The sequence below is a fragment of the Bos mutus genome, chromosome 19 (genome assembly GCF_027580195.1).
Source record: "Bos mutus isolate GX-2022 chromosome 19, NWIPB_WYAK_1.1, whole genome shotgun sequence".
Lineage (NCBI taxonomy): Eukaryota > Metazoa > Chordata > Mammalia > Artiodactyla > Bovidae > Bos > Bos mutus.
The window spans coordinates 34,951,093-34,977,179 of NC_091635.1; the positions used below are offsets into that span (position 1 = coordinate 34,951,093).

General features: G+C 42.6%; 1 protein-coding gene across 3 annotated transcripts in view; it reads left to right on the forward strand.

Moving 5' to 3' along the window:
- MILR1 (mast cell immunoglobulin like receptor 1) overlaps positions 1-26,087 on the forward strand; it is a 37,961-nt gene that overhangs the window by 3,725 nt on the left and 8,149 nt on the right. Inside the window, exons 2-9 of one of the 3 annotated variants that reach the window (XM_005887756.3) lie at positions 1,425-1,694; positions 10,950-11,234; positions 13,380-13,490; positions 18,343-18,432; positions 18,961-19,017; positions 19,132-19,200; positions 19,801-19,881; positions 20,016-20,145. In XM_005887756.3, coding sequence (XP_005887818.2) covers positions 1,425-1,694; positions 10,950-11,234; positions 13,380-13,490; positions 18,343-18,432; positions 18,961-19,017; positions 19,132-19,200; positions 19,801-19,853 — 935 coding nt within the window. In that variant the 3' untranslated portion in view covers positions 19,854-19,881; positions 20,016-20,145. Of the gene's footprint in view, positions 1-1,424; positions 1,695-10,949; positions 11,235-13,379; positions 13,491-18,342; positions 18,433-18,960; positions 19,018-19,131; positions 19,201-19,800; positions 19,882-20,015; positions 20,146-26,087 lie in introns of those variants that run through there. The other 2 variants (XM_014479046.2, XM_070390097.1) reach the window with 2 other exon arrangements.

A 26,087-nucleotide genomic window follows, 5' to 3' on the forward strand; every position in this document is an offset into this window, starting at 1 on the left:
ATTCTTGCTAAATAAAAGCTAATCTGAATTTCATCAAGCCTCTGGACAGGAGATAGAAGAACATGATAAAGGAGCACCATGGGAATGTAATTAAAGAAATCTAGACCATGGAAAACACTTCAGAACAAACAACTTGCTATCTTCAACAGATAAAGTACAGGGGGAATAAAAGAGACGGAAAAATCTATCGATGAAAAAAGATATAAGAAACATTTCAACTAACTACAACAGACCATCATGGATCCTAAAAGAAAAATCAGACAGTTGGGGGAATTTGAACATTAACTAGATATCTGGTAATATTTTTAAAATATTGTTAATTTTCAGGTGGGATAATGGTATTGTTATTTTTACCAAACAGTCCTTACTTTTTAGAGATTAAAAACTATTATTATGAATGTCCTCCAGCCAAAGATCACTGGAGACACATGTGTAGTTGAACAAAGTTAGGTTTTGAGGGAAAATGTGTACCATGGGAACGAGCAAGAGGGCATCCTAGAATAAGATTTGTGTTCGGTAACTTGGAGGAAGATTTGAGGCAGCAGGATTTACTCTGAATTGGATTCTCTCTCTCTCTCTTTTTTTAAATTTATCTAGTTTCCTGAGCAGGTATCAAACCCAGGCCCCCTGCATTGGGAGCATGGAGTCTTAGCCATTGGATCACAAGGGAAGTCCCTGAATTGGATTCTTTTAGCAAATGGAAACAACAACACGGTTGGGCATCTTAGTAATTCTTATCTGATACCCAGCGTGAGACTGATGCATGAAGCAGAGCCCCCAAAGCCAGGGCTCTGGGACAAACTAGAAGGATAGGGAGGGGAAGGAGGTGGGGGTGCGTTTCAGGATAGGGGGACACATGTATAAGCTCTCGCCAATTCATGTTGATACATGGCACAAAACCATAACAATATTGTAATTATCCGCCAAGTAAAATAAAGTAGTTAAAAATAAAATAAATAATTCTTATCCAAAAGATAAGCAATGCAAGACAAAAACCGTGATGGATAAAGAAGCAGCTGTCAACCGTACTAGCCAGTTTAGAGGGATATTTGGCCATTTTTGTGTTTTGGACGATGTTCACGTCCTCATCTGTGTTTAGACAGGAGTCATCTGGTCTTTTTGTCTCGATCTAATATGGTCATAGTGTGGCCTTGTCTGGTACCAGGGACCAGTAAGTTCCAAGCCAGAACAAAAGAGCTCAGTGAGGTCACCCATCTCTCACTGGGAGAGGCCTTTGGAGGTGTCGAGACTTCCTCACACACTGTCCAGCCTGGATGTGCAGGCAAGAAATGCCCCCCACCTCTGGGAAGTTCGCCAGGAAAAGAGGGTCTCCACCACCTCGACCCACAAAATGTGGCTTGACAACCATGGGGTGATTATCACTGGATGGTAAAAAGGACTTTCTCTTGTGTTTTGTTTTCCAGAACTCCCTTCTCCAAGTCTGCACTCAGAAACGGACACAGTCAGGAGGGGTCAGAATGTATCTCTATCGTGTTTGCAACAGAACAAATCACTAGAGATCACCTATTTTTTGTTTCGGGGTGGTAAATGCCTGCAAACCCAGGATGGAAAAGGTGAACCCGTGACTTTTAACCTAACAGTCTCAGAAGCCCATGATCTGGGTCCCTACAAATGCAAAGTCCAAGTTGCTAACTGTTCAAAATACAGTCTTCCATTCAACTTCACATTTGCCGGTAAGTAAAACGCTTGTTCGGAGAAGGCAATGGCACCCCACTCCAGTACTCTTGCCTGGAAAATCCCATGGATGGAGGAGCCTGGTAGGCTGCAGTCCGTGGGGTCGCTAAGAGTCTGACACGACTGAGCGATTTCACTTTCACTTTTCCCTTTCATGCATTGGAGAAGGAAATGACAACCCAGTGTTCTTGCCTGGAGAATCCCAGGGATGGTGGAGCCTGATGGGCTGCCGTCTATGGGGTCGCACAGAGTTGGACATGACTGAAGCGACTTAGCAACAGCAGCAGCAGCAGCAAAACACTTGTTACTCAGGGGCCCTGTGATTTGGGGGAATTATTTCCTGTTATAGAGTGGACTCTCTGTTCTGCTGGTTAACACTCTCTCAAGATCCTAGCATATGTGTTACTGAGATGTTGTTTAAGAAACAAGATCACTTGTTTCTTAATAATTCCATTTCACTTTCTCTCCCAAAGACGTTTAGCCATTTCAGATGATAATAGGCTGATGGCCTAAGACTAAAAGTCTTACATCAACAATTGAGAAAGTTGTTGAAATCCTTTCTAAATGCTTTTCTCTGGATTCTTGTCATATAGGCATACACACAAAAAAAGACTTTTTCTCTGAAGATTCAAGTAAGAAGTCTTAGAATCAGTGTTGGACCCTGTGGCAAGGGCCTTCAGAGCCTCAGACTTTCCCCAGCTCCTTCTCTTTACGACAGCCTTTGGCCAGCACTCTTTCTGCCCAGCCACCTCTTTCCCTGCCCTTCCCTGACACTACCCATAGCTTGTGGGATCTCAGTTCCCTGACCAGGGCTTGAACCCGGGACACAGCAGTAAAAGCCCAGGATCCTACCTGCTAGGCCCCCAGGGAACTCTCCAACCACATTTTATCACTTTTACATTTTTCTCTCCCATCTGCCCACCCCAAGCCTCTCACAGCCTAGCATTAATGGCCTCATCCATGACAGTGACCTTGATATTGGACTACTGGGAGAGGGAGAGAGGGTTTTCAGGTAATATGTGTACCTGGAGTCTTCCAAACAGAGGACCCCTGGCTTACTGATCGAGTATTTGGGTGATTCTCTGGGTCTGTGCTCTCCAGCATGGTAGCCACTAGCCGCATGTTTGGTAGTTAACTTTCAATTCAAGTTAGTTAAAATTAGGTGAAATTTTAAAAATGCAGTTCCTCCATCTCGTTAGTCACACTTCAAGCGCCCAGAAGCCATGAGTGTGGGGTGGCTGTTCTATTAGACAACATAGACACAGAACATATCCATCATCACAGAAAGTTCTATTGGATGTCTCTACTCTAGGTCAATGGTTCTTAGCTTTTTAGTGTATAACCATTTTAACAATGTAATGATAGTGATGGATACCTTCCCGAGATGTTTTCATGAGACTGCCGAAGCAAACATCTGCACAAGACTATAAGGGATGCCATGGACTCTGGATTAGAGCCATCTCAGGGACCTCCCTGGCAGTACAGTGGTTAAGACTACAGGCCTTCAGTGCAGGGGGCACAGGTTCATTCTCTGGTCAGGGAACTAAAAGCCCACGTGCTATGTGGCTCAGCCAGAATTTTTTTATTTAAATAAAAAAAAAGAAAGAAAGAACCAACCATCTTAGGACAAATTTGAACACAAACTCAATTGAAGCCATAACTGTAAAAGAAATGTAAAAAGACAATCATGTAAACAAGGTCTAGGATGTGGCGCATAATGTGAGGGCAGTGTCCTCGCTGATAATATTCTCTGGTGGTCGGATTCCTGCTGGACTGGGCAGCCTGGATTTGCAGAAAAAGCAACGCAAGGGGCATCAGGGAACCCATGTATACCCCGAGCTTCCTGTGCAAGGCTGAAGCCTTAAATCAATGGTTAAAAAAAAACCCAGTCCTCATTTCCTGAGCATCTGTCCCACAGACAGGTGTACAGTCTTTCCACATCCTGTCTTCAAAGTAAATGCACTAGTTTCCTGCAATGTGTTTCCAGCAGTGATTACACTGCCTGGTAGAATTTTTTTATAGATTATAAACCTGTATCATCTTCATTTAGGTCAGACTAGGAAAGTTATGACCAACCTAGATAGCATATTCAAAAGCAGAGATATTACTTTACCAACAAAGGTCTGTCTAGTCAAGGCTATGGTTTTTCCAGTGGTCATGTATGGATGTGAGAGTTGGACTGTGAAGAAAGCTGAGCGCCAAAGAATTGATGCTTTTGAACTGTGGTGTTGGAGAAGACTCTTGAGAGTCCCTTGGACTGCAAGGAGATCCAACCAGTCCATTCTAAAGGAGTGTTCATTTGTAGGACTGATGCTGAGGCTGAAATTCCAATACTTTGGCCACCTCATGCAAAGAGTTGACTCATTGGAAAAGACCCTGATGCTGGGAGGGATTGGGGGCAGGAGGAGAAGGGGACGACAGAGGATGAGATGGCTGGATGGCATCGCCGACTTGATGGACATGAGTTTGGGTGAACTTTGGAAGTTGGTGGTGGACAGGGAGGCCTGGCATGCTGCGATTCATGGGGTTGCAGAGAGTTGGACACAACTGAGTGACTGAACTGAACTGAACTGAACATCTATTGAGTGCCTACCCCATGTGAATAACTGTCTTGCATGCTGCCAGAGTTTCGATGACACCTAAATCATGGTCTTGTTGCCAACTCAGTAAGGGATATGAGCCATGAACACAGATTCATTCATCTTTGATCCACTCATTGAATATTTAATGATATCCCCAATGTGCCAAGCCCTGGATATACATTAGTTCCTGCCTTGGTGGAGCTTATAGTCTAATTGAGGAGGCATGAAACCCAAGTACCCAGTCAAATAAATTCATAATCACAAACTGTGTTGACGGTTATAAAGAAAAAGAAACTGGCACAGTGATGGAGAAAAGTTGGGGAGTGGGTGGTGAATGGGGAGTGACTTCCTTAGATAGGGTAGTTGTGTGCATGCTAAGTCAATTCAGTCGTGTCCAACTCGACTATCAACTGTAGCCCACCAGGCTCCTCTGTCCATGGGGATTCTCCAGGCAAGAATAGTGGAGTGGGTTGCCATGTCCTCCTCCAGGGGAATCTTCCCAACCCAGGGATCAAACCTACATCTCTTAACGTCTCCTGCATTGGCAGACGGGTTCTGTTTTTTGGCTGCCCAGGAATCTTAGTTGTGGCATATGGAGATCTAGTTCCTTGACCAGGGATTGGACCCCTAGAGTCTTAGCCTCTGGATCACTAGGGAAGTCCCAGCAGATGGGTTCTTTACCCCTAGCGCCACCTCGGAAGCCCAAGATAATTATGGAAGGACTTTCTAAGGGGATGGCATTTCAGGGGACCCCTGAAGGATGAGCAATGATTTGCTACAGTGAGAGAAAGAAGGCTCTAGTCAAGGGCTAATACCCTGTGCTGGGGGCTCCACCTTGAGGAAGAACTTGGCTGTTGGGAAGGGTGTAATATGCCACTGGTATGGCTGGAGGTCAGATGAAGGGACGGTGAGCTCAGGTGAGACTGGAAAGGGGAGGGGAGAGCCAAGGCAGGCCTATGACCCCATTTATCGTCTTTGAACTTAATTCTTCCTGGGTGGGGCAGGGCAAGGGTAGAGATTGGGGACTGGCTGGGAGGCTTCTGCAGTCCTCCAGGAGATAAACAGTGGGGAGATGGAGAGGAGTGGACGGGGTCAGAACAGACTTTGGAGGGAGAAACAACAGGACTTGCTGAGTGATTAGGTTTGGAATCATAGGTACTAAAGGTGAGGAAGGAGTCAAGAATGACCCTCAGGTGTCTACTGTGATCAGCTGATGGACAAGGAGTGGTGTCGTTTACTGAAAGGGGCAAAAATAGAAGTTGTTCAATGGGTATAAAACTTTGGTTAGAGTTAACAATGCTGTACTATGCACTTAAAACTTTGTTAAGAAGGTAGATCTCTACAAATGACCCAGTTTCATTCATTTTTATGACTGAGCAATATCCCATTGTATATATGTACCACATCTTCTTCATCCATTCATCTGTCATTAGACCTATCAGCTGCTTCCACGTCCTGGCTATTGTAAATAGTACTACAATGAACATGGGGGTACACGTGTCTTTTTGAATTATGGTTTTCTCCAGATATGTCCAGTAGTGGGATTGCTGGGTCATATGGTAATTCTATTCCTAGTTTTTTGAGCAAACTCCATACTGTTCTCCATAGTGGCTGTATTAATTTACATTCCCACCAACAGCGCAAGAGGGTTCCCTTTTCTCCACACCCTCTCCAGCATTTATCATTTGTAGTTCAATTCAGTTCAGTCGCTCAGTCGTGTCCGACTCTTTGCGACCCCATGAATCGCAGCACACCAGGCCTCCCTGTCCATCACCAACTCCCAGAGTTCACCCAGACTCACGTCCATCGAGTCAGTGATGCCATCCAGCCATCTCATCCTCTGTTGTCCCCGTAGACTTTTAAAAAAAATACTTATTTATGTATTTGGCTGCATCGGGTCTTAGTTGCAGCACGTGGGATTCTTGTTGCATCATGCAGGATCCTTCATTGTGGCGCACAGATTCCAGAGTGCTGGGGTTCAGTAGTTGGGCTCCTGGGCTTAGTGGCCTGGTGGCACATGGAATCTTAGTTCTTCAACCAGGGATTGAATCCATGTCCCCTGCTTTGCAAGGTAGATTCTTAACCACTGGATCAGCAGGGAAGTCCCTATAGTTTGTAGAGTTTTTGATAATGGCCATTCTGACCGATGTCAGACATGGATGGACCTAGAGTCTGTCATACAGAGTAAAGTCAGAAAGAGGAAAAAAAAAATCATGTATTACTGCATATGTGTGGAATCTAGAAAATGGTACAAATGAACCTATTTGCAGGGCAGGAGTAGAGACTGAGACACAGGGAACAGATGTGTGAATATGGCAGGGGTGGGATGAACTGGGATATTGGGACTGATGGTATGTGCTCTGCCACGTGTGAAACAGATAGCTAGTGGGAACCTGCTTTATAGCACAGGGAGCTCAGCTCAGTGCTCACCCTAGAGGGGTGGGATGGGGGTGTGTTAGAAGGGAGGTCCAAGAGGGAGGGGCTGTATGTATACATATAGCTGAGTCACTTCATTGTACAGCAGAAAATAACACCTTGTAAAGCAACTATCAGATCAGATCAGTCGCTCAACCGTGTCCGACTCTTTGCGACCCCATGAATCGCAGCACGCCAGGCCTCCCTGTCCATCACCAACTCCCGGAGTTCACTCAGACTCACGTCCATCGAGTCAGTGATGCCATCCAGCCATCTCATCTTCTGGCGTCCCCTTCTCCTCCTGCCCCCAATCCCTCCCAGCATCAGAGTCTTTTCCAACGAGTCAACTCTTTGCATGAGGTGGCCAAAGTACTGGAGTTTTAGCTTTAGCATCATTCCTTCCAAAGAAATCCCAGGGCTGATCTCCTTCAGAATGGACTGGTTGGATCTCCTTGCAGTCCAAGGGACTCTCAAGAGTCTTCTCCAACACCACAGTTCAAAAGCATCAATTCTTCGGCGCTCAGCCTTCTTCACAGTCCAACTCTCACATCCATACATGACCACAGGAAAAACCATAGCCTTGACTAGACGAACCTTTGTTGGCAAAGTAATGTCTCTGCTTTTGAATATGCTATCTAGGTTGGTCATAACTTTCCTTCCAAGGAGTAAGCGTCTTTTAATTTCATGGCTGCAGTCACCATCTGTAGTGATTTTGGAGCCCCCAAAAATAAAGTCTGACACTGTTTCCACTGTTTCCCCATCTATTTCCCATGAAGTGGTGGGACCAGATGCCATGATCTTTGTTTTCTGAATGTTGAGCTTTAAGCCAACTTTTCACTCTCCACTTTCACTTTCATCAAGAGGCTCTTGAGTTCCTCTTCACTTTCTACCATAAGGGTGGTGTCATCTGCATATCTGAGGTTATTAATATTTCTCCCGGCAATCTTGATTCCAGTTTGTGTTTCTTCCAGTCCAGTGTTTCTCATGATGTACTCTGCATATAAGTTAAATAAACAGGGTGACAATATACAGCCTTGACAAACTCCTTTTCCTATTTGGAACCAGTCTGTTGTTCCATGTCCAGTTCTAACTGTTGCTTCCTGACCTGCATACAGATTTCTCAAGAGGCAGGTCAGGTGGTCTGGTATTCCCATCTCTTTCAGAGTTTCCCATAGTTTATTGTGATCCACACAGTCAAAGGCTTTGGCATAGTCAATAAAGCAGAAATAGATGTTTTTCTGGAACTCTCGTGCTTTTTCCATGATCCAGTGGATGTTGGTAATTTGATCTCTGGTTCTTCTGCCTTTTCTATAAAACCAGCTTGAACATCAGGAAGTTCACGGTTCACATATTGCTGAAGCCTGGCTTGGAGAATTTTGAGCATTACTTTACTAGCATGTGAGATGAGTGCAATTGTGTGGTAGTTTGAGCATTCTTTGGCATTGCCTTTCTTTGGGATTGGAATGAAAACTGACCTTTTCCAGTCCTGTGGCCACTGCTGAGTTTTCCAAATTTGCTGGCATATTGAGTGCAGCACTTTCACAGCATCATCTTTCAGGATTTGGAATAGCTCAACTGGAATTCCATCACCTCCACTAGCTTTGTTCGTAGTGATGCTTTCTAAGGCCCACTTGACTTCACATTCCAGGATGTCTGGCTCTAGGTCAGTGATCACACCATCGTGATTATCTGGGTCATGAAGATCTTTTTTGTACAGTTCTTCTGTGTATTCTTGCCATCTCTTCTTAATATCTTCTGCTTCTGTTAGGTCCATACCATTTCTGTCCTTTATCGAGCTCATCTTCGCATGAAATGTTCCTTTGGTATCTGATTTTCTTGAAGAGATACCTAGTCTTTCCTATTCTGTTGTTTTCCTGTATTTCTTTGCATTGATCACTGAAGAAGGCTTTCTTATCTCTTCTTGCTATTCTTTGGAACTCTGCATTCAGATGTTTATATCTTTCCTTTTCTCCTTTGCTTTTTGCTTCTCTTCTTTTCACAGCTATTTGTAAGGCCTCCCCAGATAGCCATTTTGCTTTTTTGCATTTCTTTTCTATGGGAATGGTCTACACATGGACATCACCAGATGGTCAACACCAAAATCAGATTGATTATATTCTTTGCAGCCAAAGATGGAGAAGCTCTATACAGGCAGCAAAAACAAGACTAGGAGCTGACTGTGGCTCAGACCATGAACTCCTTATTGCCAAATTCAGACTTAAATTGAAGAAAGTAGGGAAAACCACTAGACCATTCAGGTATAACCTAAATCAAATCCCTTATGATTATACAGTGGAAGTGAGAAATAGATTTAAGGGCCTAGATCTGATAGATAGAGTGCCTGATGAACTATGGAATGAGGTTCATGACATTGTACAGGAGACAGGGATCAAGACCATTCCCATAGAAAAGCAACTATACTCCAATTTAAAAAAAAAAAAAAAAAAAAAAAAGAATCTACTGTATAGCACAAGGAACCCTACTCAATACTCTGTAATGAACTATATGGCAAGTGAGAGAGTGGATGTATGTATACATTTAACTGATTCAATTTGCTGTACAGCAGAAACTAACACAACATTGTAAATCAACTGTGAGCCAATAAAAAATAATTTAAAAAAAAAAGAAGGTAGACCTCATGTTAACTGTTCTAGGCACAAAAGAACTAAATGAATGACTGAATGAATAAAAACATTTTTAAAAAGAATATAATTTTAATAATGTTTATCTACCTACCGATTGATTCATTAACTAGCAGATTAACTAGAGTTCAGTTTCAAAAGGTTATGTTTGAGGTGGCCAGGAGACATTCAAGTGGATCACAAAATAAGAGGCAGAAAAAGTAGTATGAGGATGGGATCAAGTGCTGCAGGAGACAGAAGAGGGAGAACTTTCGCCTGGAGGGTTTAGGAAAAGTTTTATGGGGAAGGTGGCATCTGAATGAGCCTTAAAGGACTCCTTTAATTTAAAAAACAACTGATTTATGGAAGAGTTACAACTCCCTTCCCTTGATCACAGTGATGCTGTGATGCCCTTTACCAGTCCTTTTACAAACTCTGAGGGAAGTTTACATCTTTCCACTAAATTTAGATATCCACCCTTATTCTGGTTTGAATCATCTTATCTCAGAGAGAAGTCCATGCTCTCTGCTTCATCATGAATACATCAATTCCTGAAAATTGCAGGAAGTAGATTTCAGTTTTTCGTAGGAAGAACAGTCTATTGATGCTATTCCCAAACAAAGTTGCTCTTTGAGGCTCCCATCCCTGGGTACCACTCTGTCAAGGATGCTGCCACCGGGATTCCTGCTCAGGGGAGGGAGGGATGGAGCAAGAAGACTCTAATTTGTTAGCTTCTTTCCTTTGACTTAAACAATGAAACATGTTTCATTGTTTCTGCACCCAGTTATTAAAATGGCACAGTACTGTCAAAAACAAAAGTATCTGCTTGGGAGCTGGCCCTGGCTCTGCCATTTATTAGGTATGTGGTCTCTGAGTTTCAATGGTCTCATCTGTGGAGTGGGCATAATGCTGTCCACCTTGTGTGCTGTTGTGGAGTGAACCAAGATAACATGTGTAGTGACCCCAACACATGAAGGGTACTCAGCGATTATCTTTCTTTCCCTATAATCCTGTTTCATTAAAGAACTATATAACAAATTACAGAGCTGGATTCTCCCATGAAGTATGGTATGATCTGACAGAGCCCACCAGACTCACTCGTTTCTGGTCAAGAATTTCCCTTAACTCTATCTATCAGGGTTACTTCCTGTTTTGGGGAGGAACTGAAAGATAATTGTACAGCTGAATTCTATAAACGACAGTACTGTGAGAAAAGATGATATTTTTAGACTTTCTTGATTAAAAAAAAGACACTTATCTTACAACGATTGGGACTAAAAGCACCTCTCAACTACATACTTGGAGCTGGATCTTTGACAAAATTATACCATCAAACACAAACAAATGATGAATTCTGATAAAAGGCAAGTTTGCACTCCAGCTCCTCAAAGCAGAGAGATGCTCTCCACTCTCTGGCTTTCTCAGAGCCTGGTTCATGCCAGGATACATGGGGTTTACCACATACCTATTGATCTTTCCCCATGGAGCTTCTTGTGAGCAGCTTGACTTCACAAGAGCAGTGTTGTCCATCTTCGGGTGAACAGCCGGGAATAGAGTAGGGCTTCCATCCATGTTTGTGGACTGAGTGAGGGAACCAATCTGCTCAGCCATTTAACGTGCACCTTCATTTTTCTAGACCCAGTGACTGCACCGGTGCTGAACATTAGCGTCATTCAAACGAAAACAGACCGATATATAACGCTACGCTGCATCTCATTCAACGGCTCTCTGCCTATCAATTATATTTTTTTTGAAAAAAACATCACCATATCACCAGTTATTTCCAAGGATGTAAGGAAGCCTGCTGAATTTAACATAACCAAGAGTAACACTGCGGAAGTGAAAGAGTACAGGTGTAAAGCTAAAAACAGATTGCCTGACCATGCAAAATACAGTAAACCTGTCACCATACCCTCAACAGGTAAGGGCTACCTGAATTCGTTCAACAGGGTCTAGATTTACTTCCAGAAACTGCAGCCTCTCCTCTGCCCACCATTTCCCACTTCGCCCACCTGCTTCTAAGTACTTTTTCTTCTGTAGGGTCCATTCGCTCTGATGGGGCTGCTTTCTGCCATAAAGGAACCATAGAAAAACCTAGAGGGTGGGGCAGGAAGGGACCTTGTTGTAAGACTTCCTGAACTGACTCTGTTTCCTGCTCAGATTCTTAGCAATCACATTAGAATTTGTAACTCTTTGTTTTCACTTTCTTTTTTTAAGCACTGTTTTTATATATTCATTTATTTTGACCATGCTGGGTCTTCATTGCTGCGCATGGGCTTTTTCTAGTTGCAGCAAGTGGGGGCTACTCTTCATTGCAGTGCCCGAGCTTCTCAGTGCAGTGACTTCTCTTGTTTGTGGAGCACAGGCTCTCTGCACATGGGCTTCAGTGGCTGCAGCACAAAGGCTCAGTAGTTGTGGTGAACTGGGCTTACTTGCCCCATGGCATGTGGAATCCTCCCGGACCAGGGATCGAACATGTGTACCATGCATTAGCAGGCGGATTCTTACCCACTCCACCACCAGGGAAGTCCTGCATCTCTTGAAGCTGGTGGGGTCTCTTGATTTTCTTGTGCTTTTTAAAATCATTTAAATAAAAACTCACTTCTAACACCGGTACCTTCCTCCTTGGCTGTTGAATGCCCTACTGCTAATGCTTGGTGAATCTAGATTTCTCTACTGGGGGCAAGAGCAGCTCCTGTCCCAGTCTTGTGTTTCAGAAGGCGCTATCTGGATTCTTCTAAGCCATACACTTTCCAATAAGCTTCCCATAAGCCATAGGGATGCCTGCCTGGACCTTGTATCTCTACTTTTCTGTACCTCACTCTAGGTTCCTAGACCTGCATTCCCTACCCCATCAGATCAGAACCCACCTCCCAGGGCCTGCACAAGTCTCTTTCCCAGCTCGTCCTCCCAAGGGTAGACCACCGTGAGGATGTGAGCACTCCTGGACTCAAGCCAAGGGAGCTGTTTGTGGGGGCTGAGGGACAACACTTGGCCACGCAGGCAGGTTCCTTAGGGCGCAGATCAGAGCCTGGGTGGGAAGGGGCCAGGCCAGAGCTAGAGCCGGCTCTCTTTACACTGTCATGTTCCAGCACAGAACTCAGAGTCTGAGAATTCCAGATTTAAACCTTTCCTTAGGGACTTCCCTGGCCATCTAGTGGTTAAGACTGCATTTCCAATGCAGGTGGCATGGGTTTGATCCCTGGTCAGGGAACTGGGACCCCTCATGGTGCATGGCCACAACATTTAAAAAATAAAAACCTGGCCTGATGAAGGGACACTGGTCAAGGCAGGAGGAGAAAAAAAAAATTAGGTTAGCAAGGGTAATAGGCATCAGATCAGATCAGATCAGTCGCTGAGTCGTGTCCGACTCTTTGCGACCCCATGAATCGCGCATACAAGGGCATTAAACACCTCATCCTCAGAAGATCAGAGCCCACATCTGGGTGTTCAGTAAGTTCTAACAGTCAGGCAGCCTGTTGGAGTCAGGCCCCAGAGTCAGCCTTTGGCTTACAAATCACCGCCTTCCATTCACTTAGCTGTGTGACCTTAGAAAAGTCACATACTCTTATTTAATTGCAAAATGGGAACTTTACTTGAGTCTTATTCTACTTAATTGTAAAATGGGAATAATACCAATGAGATACCTAAGGCAATGCACGAAAAGTGCTTAACACAAAGTCTGCATATAGTCAATAATAAGTGACAGCTGTTGGGTAACATAGATCGTACCGACATGACTAAAGACTTTGCCTGACAAATGGCCAGGCTGTTCTCAGACTTATGACCCTAATGATGTAGACAACAATCTGTCTGTTAAATGCTGTACTGCTTTTTTTTCTTTGCAAATAACCCTTGGTGGAAGGTGGACTTGGTCTGACTTTTAGAACTTCATTGACAACTTAATTCTCAGGGTTGAGGGTGTCCACATAGGGCAGGGACCCAGGTTTCATGGGTAACTTGGGAGACAGTCATGATCGACCTTTCCAGAACATTCCACAATTCAGTATCATTGGAAAAGCAGGTTGTGCAGTGACCAGTGAATGCTGTCTTCTTCTTCTTCCAGGAGGAGACTGCGGTCCATTCTGCCTGCAGCTCCTGCTTCCCGGGTTATTACTGGTGCTGATAATAATCATCCTAGTTCTGGCATTTTGGATGCTACGAAAGTACAAAGCAAGTAAGTTCCTTAGGAGCTTTGCCATTGTTTTCCCTGGTGGCTTAGACAGTTAAGAATCTGCCTGCAAGGCAGGAGATCCGGGTTCAATCCCTGGGTGGGGAAGATCCCCTGAAGAGGGGAATGGCTACTCACTCCAGTATGCTAACCTGGAGAATCCATGGACAGAGGAGCCGGACGGGCTATGGTCCTTGGGGTCGCAAAGAGTCGGACACCATTGAGCGACTAACACTTTCACTTTCCCTGGATTTTGGAGACAGACAGAAGGGGAGAGGGTAAGGAGGAAGGGAAAGGAGAATCAGAAATGGGATATGAAGAAAATGAAAAGAGAAGGAAAAGATGCAAAACAAGAAGATAATGAAGGACTTCCTGAACTGTTAACATTTAGCACAGTTCTCTTTTCTCTGGTGAAGCCTTCCCTATTTAGATTGCTTGTGGGCGTGTGACCTGTGCAGTCACATGGGGCCCCGTGCTAAGAAGACATTTTAATGCTCTGCTGTCATTGTCTTAAAATTTGTCATGCCTTTTTACCTTTTTAAAAATTTTTTAAAAATTGTTTTTCAAAATTGTGGTAAAATATGCATAACAACAGAATTTACCATTTTGGCCATTGTTAAGTATACAGTTTGGTGGCATTAAGTACATTCACATTCCTGGGCTACCATCACCAGCCATCCACTTTTTCACTATGCAAATATGACACTCTGTACCTGTCAAATGGTGTAAGTCCCTATTAACTTCTCTCTCCTCCCAGCCCCTGGCAAACACCATTCTGATTCCTGTCTATTCTGACTAATAGTCTAATCTGACTATTTTAGAAATCTCATGTAAATGGAATCATACCCTATTTATCCTTTTGTAGGTGGCTTCTTTCATTTAGCACAATGTCCTCAAGGTTCATCCATGTTGTATACATGTCAGAATTTCCTTCATTTTGGGGGACTTCCCTGGTGGTCCAAGGGTTAGGACTCTGCATTTCCACTGCAGGGGACACGGCTTCAATCTGTGGCTGGGGGACTAAGATCCCCCAAGCCTTGCGGTGCAAAAGATTTTTTTCTCCTTCATTTCAAAAGCTGAATAATCAGTTATATATATGTGTGTGTATATATATAATATAATATATATATTATACACACACATGTATACATACATAACACATACTTTGTTTATCCATTCATTCATCCATCAATGAACTCTTTCTTCAGAAAAAATTCCTAGAAGTGGAATTGCTGGATCGCTTTTTTTTTTTGAGACTCCTCCATACAGTTTTCCATAGTGGCTGCATCAATTTACATTCCCACCAACAGTGCATGACTTTCCTTTAAGTTGCATCCTTGTCAACACTTGTTACTTGTTACCTTTTTGATGGTAGCTATTCTGAGATGTGTGAGGTGGTATCACTTTGTAGTTTCAACTTGCATTTCCCTAATGATGAGTGATTTTGAACATCTTTCCATGTGCCTGCTGGAGATTTGTATGTGCTCTTTAGAAAATGCCTATACAATTCCTCTGCCTGTTTTTAAATTGGGTTGTTTGGTTTTTTGATGTTGAGCTGTATGAGTTCTTTGTACATTTTGGATATTAACTCCTTATCAGACATATCATTTGCAATATCTTCTTTCATTCTGTAGGCTGCCTTTTTGCTTTGTTGATAATTTCCTTCGCTGTGCAAGCTTAATGTAGTCCCATTTGTTTATTTTTGCTTTTACTTCTCTTGCCTGAGGAGACAGAGCCAAAAAAAATATTGCTAAGACCAGTGTCAAAGAGCATACTACCTATGTTTCCTTTTATGTGTTTTATGGTTTCTGATCTCACATTTAGGTTCTTAATCCACTTTATTTTTGTAGATGGTGTGAGAAAGTAGTGCAGTTTGATTCTTTCACATATAGCTGTCCAGTTTTCCCAATACCATCTATTGAAAAGACTATCTTTTCCTGACTGTATATTCTGACCTCCCTTGTAAATTAATTGACCGTGTAAGTAGGGGTTCATCTCTGGGCTCTCTAGTCTGTTTCACTGACCTGTGTGTCTGTTTCTGTGCCAGTCCCATACTGTTTTGATTGCTGTACCTTCGTAGTACAGTTTGAAATTAGAGAATATGATACCTCCAGCTTTGTTTTTTCTCAGGATAGGTTGTTTTGTGTTTCCAAACAAATTTTAGAATTATTTGCCTAAGTCTGTGAAAAAATCCCATTGTTAACTTGACAGGGATTTCATTAAACCTGTAGATTGCCTTGGGGAGTACAGCCATTTGCAATATTAATTCTTCCAATCTGTAAGAATGGTATATCTTTCCATTTGTTTGTGCTGTCTTCAATTTCCTTCACCAGTGTCTTATGGTTTCCCAAGTACAGGTCTGTTACCTTCTTGGTTATATTATTCCTCGGTATTTTATTCTTTTTGGTACAGATAGGATTGCTTTCTTAATTTCTCTTTCAGATAGTTCATTGTTGGTGTATAGAAATGCAACTGATCTCTGTATATTATTAATAATTCCATATACTGTGACTTTAGCTGAATTCATTTATTTGTTTCAACAGCTCTAGTTCTTTGGTGGTGTCTTTAGGATTTTCTCTATATAGTATCATGTCATCTGCAGTGACAGTTTTACTTTTTTCTTTCCAATTTTGATTCCTTTTTTTCTTGTCTGATTACTGTGGCTCAGACTCCCAATACTATTGTGAATAAAAGTGGCAAGAGTGAGCATTCTTGTCTTCTTCCTTATCTTAGAGGAAATGCTTTCAGCTTTTCATCACTGAGTATAATGTTAGCCATGGGCTTGTTATATATGGTCTTTATTATGTTGAGGTATGTTCCCTCTGTACTCACTTTGTTTAGTTTTTATCATAAATAGATATTGAATTTTGTCAAAAGCTTTTTCTGCATCTATTTAAATAATCATATGGCTTTTATTCAATTTGTTAATGTGGTGTATCACACTGATTGATTTGTGGATATTGAAATGTCCTTGTATCTCTGGGACAAATCTCAACTGATCATGGGGTATAATTCTTTCAATGTATTATTGAATTTGGTTTGCTACTATGTTGTTGAGGATTTTTGCATCTACATTCATCAGTGATATTGGCCTGTAGTTTTCTTTTTTTCTGGTGTCTTTGTCTGTCTTTTGTCATTTGGGTTTTTGTTGTTGTTCGTATTGGCTGCATCAGGTCTTAGGTGTGACACTTTGGATCTTTTTTTTTTTTTTTTTAGTTGCATCATGTGGGATCTTAGTGGCACCACGAAGGATCTAGTTCCCTGACTAAAGATTAAACCCAGACCCCCTGCATTATGAGCTCAGAGTCTTAGCCACTGGACCACCAGAGAAGTCCCTGTCTTTGGCTTTGATAGCAGGGTGATACTGGCCTTGTAGAATGAGTTTGGAAGGGTTCCTTCCTCTTCAATGTTTTATAGAGTTCACTTGTGAAGCCATCTGGCCCAGGATTTTTGTTTGTTGGGAGTCTTTTGATGATTGCTTCCATTTCATATTGAATGGTAATTGGTCTGTTCATATCTTCTATTTCTTTCTGATTTAGCCTGAGGAGGCTGTATATTTTAGGAATTCATCCATTTATTCTAGGTTGTCTGTTTTATTGGTGTACAACTGTTTATCTTAATCTCTTACGACTCTGTACTTCTATGGTTATCAGCTGTAACTTCTTTCATTTTTTTTTAATTTCTTGGACAAAATAATATGGAATTTACTTCCATGGAGAATTCTCATTGAAGTCCTATAAAAACATTCCTTTTTTTTTTTTTTTTTTTTTAACTGAAGGATAATTGCTTTACAATGTTGTGTTGGTTTCTGTCATACAACAATGCAAATCAGTCATAACTATATGTACATCCCTCCTTCTGGAGCCTCCCGCCCATCCCCCACTTCTTTCATTTTTGATTTTATTTATTTGAGCCCTCTTTTTTCTTGATGAGTCTAGCTAAAGGTTTATCAATTTTATTTGGCTTTTCATAGAACCAGCTCTTCATCAATCTTTTCTACTGTTTTATTTTAGTTGTTAGTTCACTTATTCCTGCTCTAATCTTTATTATTTCTTTCCTTCTAACTTTTCTTCTTTCCTTTGGGTGTAAAGCTGGGTTGTTTATGATTTTTCCTGTTTCCTGAGATAGACTTGTATTATAATAAACTTCCCTCTTAGAGCTGCTTTTGCTTGGTCCCTAAGATTTTGGATGGTTGTGCTTCCATTTTCATTCATCTTTGGGTATGTTTTTATTTCCTCTTTAATTTCTTCAGGGACTCATTGTTTGTTTAGTAGTATGTAGTTTATCCTCCATGTGTTTGTGGGTTTTTTTTTTTTTTTGATAGTTTTTTTTCTTGTAGTTGATTTCTGGTCTCATATGTTGTGGTCAGAAAATATGGCTGATACGACTTCAATCCTCTTAAATTTATTGCATCTCATGCATTTTTAAAACTAGTCTCTTCCTACAAAAATCCGAGGATCTTACAAAAGTGGAATTAATATTCTTGAGTACTCGCCAGGGCTAAATGGAACTCAGTTGGGTAATTTAGTATCTCTTGCAGATATTAAGAAGCTTTTTACAGGCTATTCTTTACAGTGAAGGAAAGAAAAGATATCTCTGGCCATCTCAGGCACAATCTAAGAGGCCAAGGGTGTTGTTTGCAGATCTGAGAACAAATCAGAAGGGCTCCTGGCCTGAAGCAGCAGATGCTACGGTCTCCTAGCTGAGCCCACGATTTCCCTTTAATAGACAACACTTCAGGCCATCCGAGAAGGTCATTCTTCCAGAACTTTGGGGAATTCTGCTCCGTGGAGGAGCAGGAAAAAAAAAATTGTGGCTGAATTGGTTTATTTTAATGATTTTGCACCAACTTACGTAGGAAAAGCTATGAAAGATAGTGCACCCAGAGTCTGCAGAAATATACCCATGGAAGCTGGAATATATGCAAATGTCTATGAAAATCAAGCAGGTAAGAGAATTTTGTTTGAGATTTTGGTTGGTTTGGGGTTTTTGTCTTTTACATTTTTTTTAAGGTCATACACAAATGGGTAAAATACTGAAGAAGCTGAGTATAGAGTCTCCCTTCCGCCCCAACACTCAATCCCACTTTCCACTTTAAAGTCCTTCCACAGATATTTTATGTGTGTTTTATAAACATCTAAATAAATGGTAGTAATGGTAGCATGTCATAGATATGCCATTCTACACCTGATTTTTTCAGTTAGCAACATATCTTGGAGATTTTTTTTTTTTAATATCACTTCAGAATGATCCACACTGTGTTCCAATCACTTTTATGATCATCTCTTAAAGTTGGCATCGTTTACTGCTTTATGGTAAATAGACCCAGCACCTTGGCCAACAGTGAGAACAACCCCAGCCAATGTGGATGCTGACTGAGGACCAGCCATGTTCCAGGCACAGCGCTAAGCGACTTCTCTGCTCTGTCTGGTGCAAACACCACTAACTCCCAAATTATATCACCCCCATTTTACAGATGAGAAACCCGTGCCAGGCGTAGAACCAAAGCAATGTGTTTCCAGTGCCCAAGATGGTAAGTACTCTGCAAAGTCCAGAAGCGACATGCCATTGCAAGGGTAGCCACTGCCCTCAGGAGATCAGATTTGGACCACAGACCCAGTAATTCTGTTTCTTGTCTTTTACCCAGGGGCTAAATACTCCCAGGAGATACATTATGCTGACCCCGTGTTCCAGCAAGTGGCACCAAGAGATCAGGGTGAGCCACAGTTTGGGATAGGAGACGCTGTTGAAATGGGTCAGTGGTTTCTGTGAGGCCACCATTAGCTTTAGGAACCCAAGGATGGGATGAACAGGGGCAACATCCACGCTCTAGGACACCAATAGCAGCCAGCACCACAGCGCCTAATACATTTCATCAGGATGTTGGTGGATGGGGAGGAGGAAAGGATGTGGTAGGGAGTGTATCACATTAAAAAAATCCAGAGAGAACAAGGCAAGTGCACTTCTAAAATGCTTTCAAGAATAAATCACATAATGTAGTCCAGGAAAAAAAGACAGTTCATACTTGGTTTTATCAGGACCCCCAGCTACCAAAATAGAATTTTAAAAGAGCTTCTATAGATATATATCCAAGATTGAAGGCAAAAGGAGAAGAGGGCGGCAAAGGATGAGATGGTTAGATAGCATCACCGACTCAATGGACACAAGCTTGAGGAAACTCTGGGAGATGGTGAGGGACATGGAAGCCTGGCATGCTGCAGTCCACTGGGTTGCAAAGAATCAGACATGACTTAGCAACTGAACACCAATGACAACATCCTAAGTTTACTGAATTATTTTCTCTTCTATATTACAGAAAACAGTAATAATTCTAAAGATGGATACGTCTATTCTGAACTTGTCCTCTGAGATTTAAAGATGTAGGCTACATCTCAGGGTAAGATGCTTTTTATAAAGCTGATTTCCATAAAGAAAAAGCAAACTTGATTGATACTTTAAAAGGTTTCACCTGGTTACCCAAAGTGACTCGCTGTTTTTCATGCTTAAACACTATTCCTTTGGCTTTTTCAGGTACATACAATCCTGTCATCAGACAAGAGTTTTGTTAGGTGGGATCCTAAGTTTTTACATGCTTTTGCCATTTTTTGGCAAGGACCATTTCCCCCATTTCCACACCACTGAATAAAGAATAATTTTTTGACCACTGTGTTCTTCATAAGTGCATCCTGGAAGCTTACAACAATCATCTCCCCATCCCCATGCCCACTGAAGTTTCAGAAGCAAACACACAAAGCAAAAACCATGCCTGAATTCCAAAACAAAGCCTGGTGGCCTTGAAAAGGTGTCTGAAGAAAACAGCACCTGCAGTCACCTCTGGAGAAAGGCAAGATCACTCAACGAGTACACATTTATTACTCACTGCCACTAACATTTGCTCTTAGCTTCCGGAAGCCTGCAAATTCATTTGTATTGATTTCCATGGACTTTCTCAGTCCTCAAGATTCAGTTCATGTCAGAAGCGTGCCTTTATGTGCTGCATTTTTCCGGTCAGCTGTCTGTCAAGAGGACAGCCCAGAGTTGAGTTGGGGAAGAACAGAGAAATGGATTGGCTTCCCAGGATTGCTGTAACAGATTACTACAAACTGCTGACTTAAAACAACAGACATGTATTTTCTCATAGGGCTTCCCTGATAGCTCAGTTGGTAAAGAATCCACCTGCAATGCAGGAGACCTGGTTTGATTCCTGGATCGGGAAGATCCGCTGGAGAAGGAATAGGATACCCACCCCAGTATTGGTGGGAGTGACTTAGCACACACACAGTGGATTCAGGAACTATCCAGATGATCCAGGTTGATCTTATCTGGAGATTCTTATTAATTACACCTTCAGAGACCCTTTTCTCAAGGTGATATTCACAGGTTCCAAGCGTTAGAACTTATGGGGGAGCCACCATTCAGTCCACTTGAGGGGCAAAAATATTTCTGGTTTGAATCTCTCATCCCAGGAGTTATAAGTAAAGTCCAATAAAGCCAAGAGGCATTTCTGGGGTTCTGGACACAAAATAACTTGGCCAAAATTGCTCCACTCTGTTCTTCTTCTGGTGGGGGGGGGGTTGCCTGAACCTGTCTTAACTATTCTCAACAATGGACCTCTGACTAGAAAAATCATAGTTATCAGCTAATTAGACACTAACTCTGTAACACCCTTGGGGCCGGTTTTATTAACTTGATTTTACAGGTAAGGAAACTGAGGCTTAGATGGGGTAAGTAATTTCACAGGGTCATCCTCAGCTTGGTAAGTGGTTGGACTGGGACTTAAATCCCAGCAAAGAACAACATCAGCACTGGCTGTGGGAATGCATATTCAGGGTGGGAAGGGCTATGCTGTACACACAGGTCCAGGTGAACCTGAGGATTTTGTTGCGATAAAGCAGCATTCATGAGCTTAATTTCCCCTTCTTTCTGTGGATATTTTTATTGGCTTGGCCATTAAGTCCATCTGGGTTCTTTCCATAAGATGTTATCAGTTCAGTTCAGTTCAGTTGCACAGTCGTGTCTGACTCTTTGCAACCCCATGAATCGCAGCACACCAGGCCTCCCCGTCCATCACCAACTCCCGGAGTTCACTCAGACTCACGTCCATCGAGTCAGTGATGCCATCCAGCCATCTCATCCTCTGTCATCCCCCTTTTCCTCCTGCCCCCAATCCCTCCCAGCGTCAGAGTCTTTTCCAATGAGTCAACTCTTCGCATTAGGTGGCCAAAGTACTGGAGTTTCAGCTTTAGCATCATTCCTTCCAAAGAAATCCCAGGGCTGATCTCCTTCAGAATGGACTAGTTGGATCTCCTTGCAGTCCAAGGGACTCTCAAGAGTCTTCTCCAACACCACAATTCAAAAGCATCAATTCTTCGGCGCTCAGCCTTCTTCACAGTCCAACTCTCACATCCATACATGACCACTGGAAAAACCATAGCCTTGACTAGAAGGATCTTTGTTGGCAAAGTAACGTCTCTGCTTTTGAATATGCTATCTAGGTTGGACGTAACTTTCCTTCCAAGGAGCAAGCATCTTTTAATTTAATGGCTGCAGTCACCATTTGCAGTGATTTTGGAGCCCCCAAAAATAAAGTCTGACACTGTTTCCACTGTTTCCCCATCTATTTGCCATGAAGTGATGGGACCAGATGCCGTGATCTTCGTTTTCTGAATGTTGAGCTTTAAGCCAACTTTTTCACTCTCCTCTTTCACTTTCATCAAGAGGCTTTTTAGTTCCTCTTCACTTTCTGCCATAAGGGTGGTGTCATCTGCATATCTGAGGATATTGATATTTCTCCCAGCAATCTTGATTCCAGCTTGTGTTTCTTCCAGTCCAGCGTTTCTCATGATGTACTCTGCATATAAGTTAAATAAGCAGGGTGACAATATACAGCCTTGATGTACTCCTTTTCCTATTTGGAACCAGTCTGTTGTTCCATGTCCAGTTCTAACTGTTGCTTCCTGACCTGCATACAGATTTCTCAAGAGGCAGATCAGGTGGTCTGGTATTCCCATCTCTTTCAGAGTTTCCCATAGTTTATTGTGATCCACACAGTCAAAGGCTTTGGCATAGTCAATAAAGCAGAAATAGATGTTTTTCTGGAACTCTCGTGCTTTTTCCATGATCCAGCGGATGTTGGTAATTTGATCTCTGGTTCTTCTGCCTTTTCTAAAACCAGCTTGAACATCAGGAAGTTCACGGTTCACATATTGCTGAAGCCTGGCTTGGAGAATTTTGAGCATTACTTTACTAGCATGTGAGATGAGTGCAATTGTGTGGTAGTTTGAGCATTCTTTGGCATTGCCTTTCTTTGGGATTGGAATGAAAACTGACCTTTTCCAGTCCTGTGGCCACTGCTGAGTTTTCCAAATTTGCTGGCATATTGAGTGCAGTACTTTCACAGCTTCATCTTTCATGATTTGAAATAGCTCAACTGGAATTCCATCACCTCCACTAGCTTTGTTCGTAGTGATGCTCTCTAAGGCCCACTTGACTTCATATTCCAGGATGTCTGGCTCTAGGTCAGTGATCACACCATCGTGATTATCTGGGTCATGAAGATCTTTTTTGTACAGTTCTTCTGTGTATTCTTGCCACCTCTTCTTGATAGCTTCTGCTTCTGTTAGGTCCATACCATTTCCGTCCTTTATTGAGCCCATCTTTGCATGAAATGTTCCCTTGGTATCTCTAATTTTCTTGAAGAGATCCCTAGTCTTTCCCATTCTGTTGTTTTCCTCTATTTTTTTGCACTGATCGCTGAGGAAGGCTTTATCTCTTCTTGCTATTCTTTGGAACTCTGCATTCAGATGTTTATATCTTTCCTTTTCTCCTTTGCTTTTCATTTCTCTTCTTTTCACAGCTATTTATAAGGCCTCCCCAGACAGCCATTTTGCCTTTTTGCATTTCTTTTCCATGGGGATGGTCTTGATTCCTGTCTCCTGTACAATGTCACGAACGTCAGTCCATAGTTCATCAGGCACTCTATCTATCAGATCTAGGCCCTTAAATCTATTTCTCACTTCCACTGTATAATCATAAGGGATTTGATTTAGGTCATACCTGAATGGTCTTTCCCTACTTTCTTCAATTTCAGTCTGAATTTGGCAATAAGGAGTTCATGATCGGAGCCACAGTCAGCTCCTGGTCTTGTTTTTGTTGACTGTACAGTGCTTCTCCATCTTTGGCTGCAAAGAATATAATCAGTCTGATTTTGGTGTTGACCATCTGGTGATGTCCATGTGTAGCGTCTTCTCTTGTGTTGTTGGAAGAGGGTGTTTGCTATGACCAGTGCATTTTCCTGGCAAAACTCTATTAGTCTTTGCCCTGCTTCATTCCGTATTCCAAGGCCAAATTTGCCTGTTACTCCAGGTGTTTCTTGACTTCCTACTTTTGCATTCCAGTCCCCTATAATGAAAAGGACATCTTTTTTGGGTGTTCTAAAAGACCTTTAGACCTTAGACATCTTTTTCGGGTGTTCTAAAAGACCTTTAGACCTTTAGACCTTTTAGTTCTAAAAGGTCTTGTAGGTCTTCATAGAACCATTCAACTTCAGCTTCTTCAGCGTTACTGGTTGGGGCATAGACTTGGATTACTGTGATATTGAATGGTTTGCCTTGGAAATGAACAGAGATCATTCTGTCATTTTTGAGATTGCATCCAAGTACTGTATTTCAGACTCTTTTGTTGACCATGATGGCTACTCCATTTCTTCTGAGGGATTCCTGCCCACAGTAGTAGATATAATGGTCATCTGAGTTAAATTCACCCATTCCAGTCCATTTTAGTTCGCTGATTCCTAGAATGTCGAAGTTCACTCTTGCCTTCTCTTGTTTGACCACTTCCAATTTGCCTTGATTCATGGACCTGACATTCCAGGTTCCTATGCAATATTGCTCTTTACAGCATCGGACCTTGCTTCTATCACCAGTCCACATCCAAGCTGGGTATTCTTTTTGCTTTGGCTCCATCCCTTCATTCTTTCTGGAGTTATTTCTCCACTGATCTCTAGTGGCATATTGGGCACCTACTGACCTGGGGAGTTCCTCTTTCAGTATCCTATCATTTTGTCTTTTCATACTGTTCATGGGGTTCTCAAGGCAAGAATACTGAAGTGGTTTGCCATTCCCTTCTCCAGTGGACCACATTCTGTCAGATCTCTCCACCATGACCCGCCCATCTTGGGTTGCCCCACGGGCATGGCTTAGTTTCATTGAGTTAGACAAGGCTGTGGTCCTAGTGTGACCTCGGACGGGGTAGCTCCTCTCGGCCACGCTTAGTGTGCTGGTCGCAGGCGCCCATGCTTAGTGCCTAAGATGTTATAGAAAACCCCAAGTGAACTTTTGACCAACCCTAAAGAAGGCTGAGTACCAAAGAATCAATGCTTTCAAATTGTGCTGGAGAAGACTCTTGAGAGTCCCTTGGACAGCAAGGAGATCAAAACAGTCAATCCTAAAGGAAATCAACTCAATATTCATTGGAAGGACTGATGCTGAAGCTGAAGCTCCAATCCTTTGGCCACTTGATGCAAAGAATTGACTCATTGGAAAAGAGCCTGCTGCTGGAAAGATTGAAGGCAGGAGAAGGGGGAGACAGAGGGTAAGATGGTTGGATGGATCACCGATTCAATGGATATGAGTCTGAGCAATCTCCAGGAGATACTGAAGGACAGAGAAGCCTGGCATGCTGCAGTCCATGGAGTCGCAAAGAGGAGGACACAGCTTCGTGACTGAACAACAATATTTGGAGGAACTCAGTATATCACAGAGGCTGAGAGTGAGGATATCCAGGCTCAGTGCTAATTGTGTGACTCTGGGTAAGTTACATAAAATCCTGGGGTTCAGTTTCCTCACTTGAGGGGGTGGGGGAAAGAGGAGAGGGACAGGGAGAAATGTTACCTACATCACGGAGCTGCTGTGAGAATTAACTCAGGTGATGAATGTAAAAACTTTGGAACAGGGGCTGGGGACAAAGAACTGGGAAAAAAAAAAAAGGCTAGCTATTCATAGTATGCTCATCCTTAGCACGGGTCATGCTAATTGGCTGCTCCCCTTAGAAATCTTCAGTCTTTGAGGTCATAAACTTAGTTACTTGGCCGCCATTAACCTCTTGATGTAGTAACCTGAGCTCCTTCCTGAAGCAGAGCCTGAGGCAAGGACTTGGTGCAGGTTGTTTATATGAGGGGCTAGGGAGACTGAAATAGAGAAGAAGCCAAGACAAGAGGTGGAGAGGGGCTGGCGAATTAATGAGCGCCCCAGTAACTGGATGTGATACTATTAAGCCCATCTGAGGTCTCAAAGTCCACTATGTCCCTGGGTTTCACAGCATGCCCTGAATCGACAGCCTCTCATTTTCTCTTTGCAAAACTTCTAAAGCAGTTAGCAGAAGCCAACCAACCCACAATCCATGTAATTACCACTGCCTCGTGCCTTTCAAGGGCTAGAACTATTGCATAACCTCGAGCTTCATTATCTACCTCTGCTCTCTTCCCCACTGCAAGGGAAAGTCTTAGTAATTGGGAAGCTATAACATGTAAGGATTATCTCTACTCCCCTTACCACCAGCAACAGAGTCCTTGTTGCCATTCATCCTGGGAGGAAATCTGTTTAT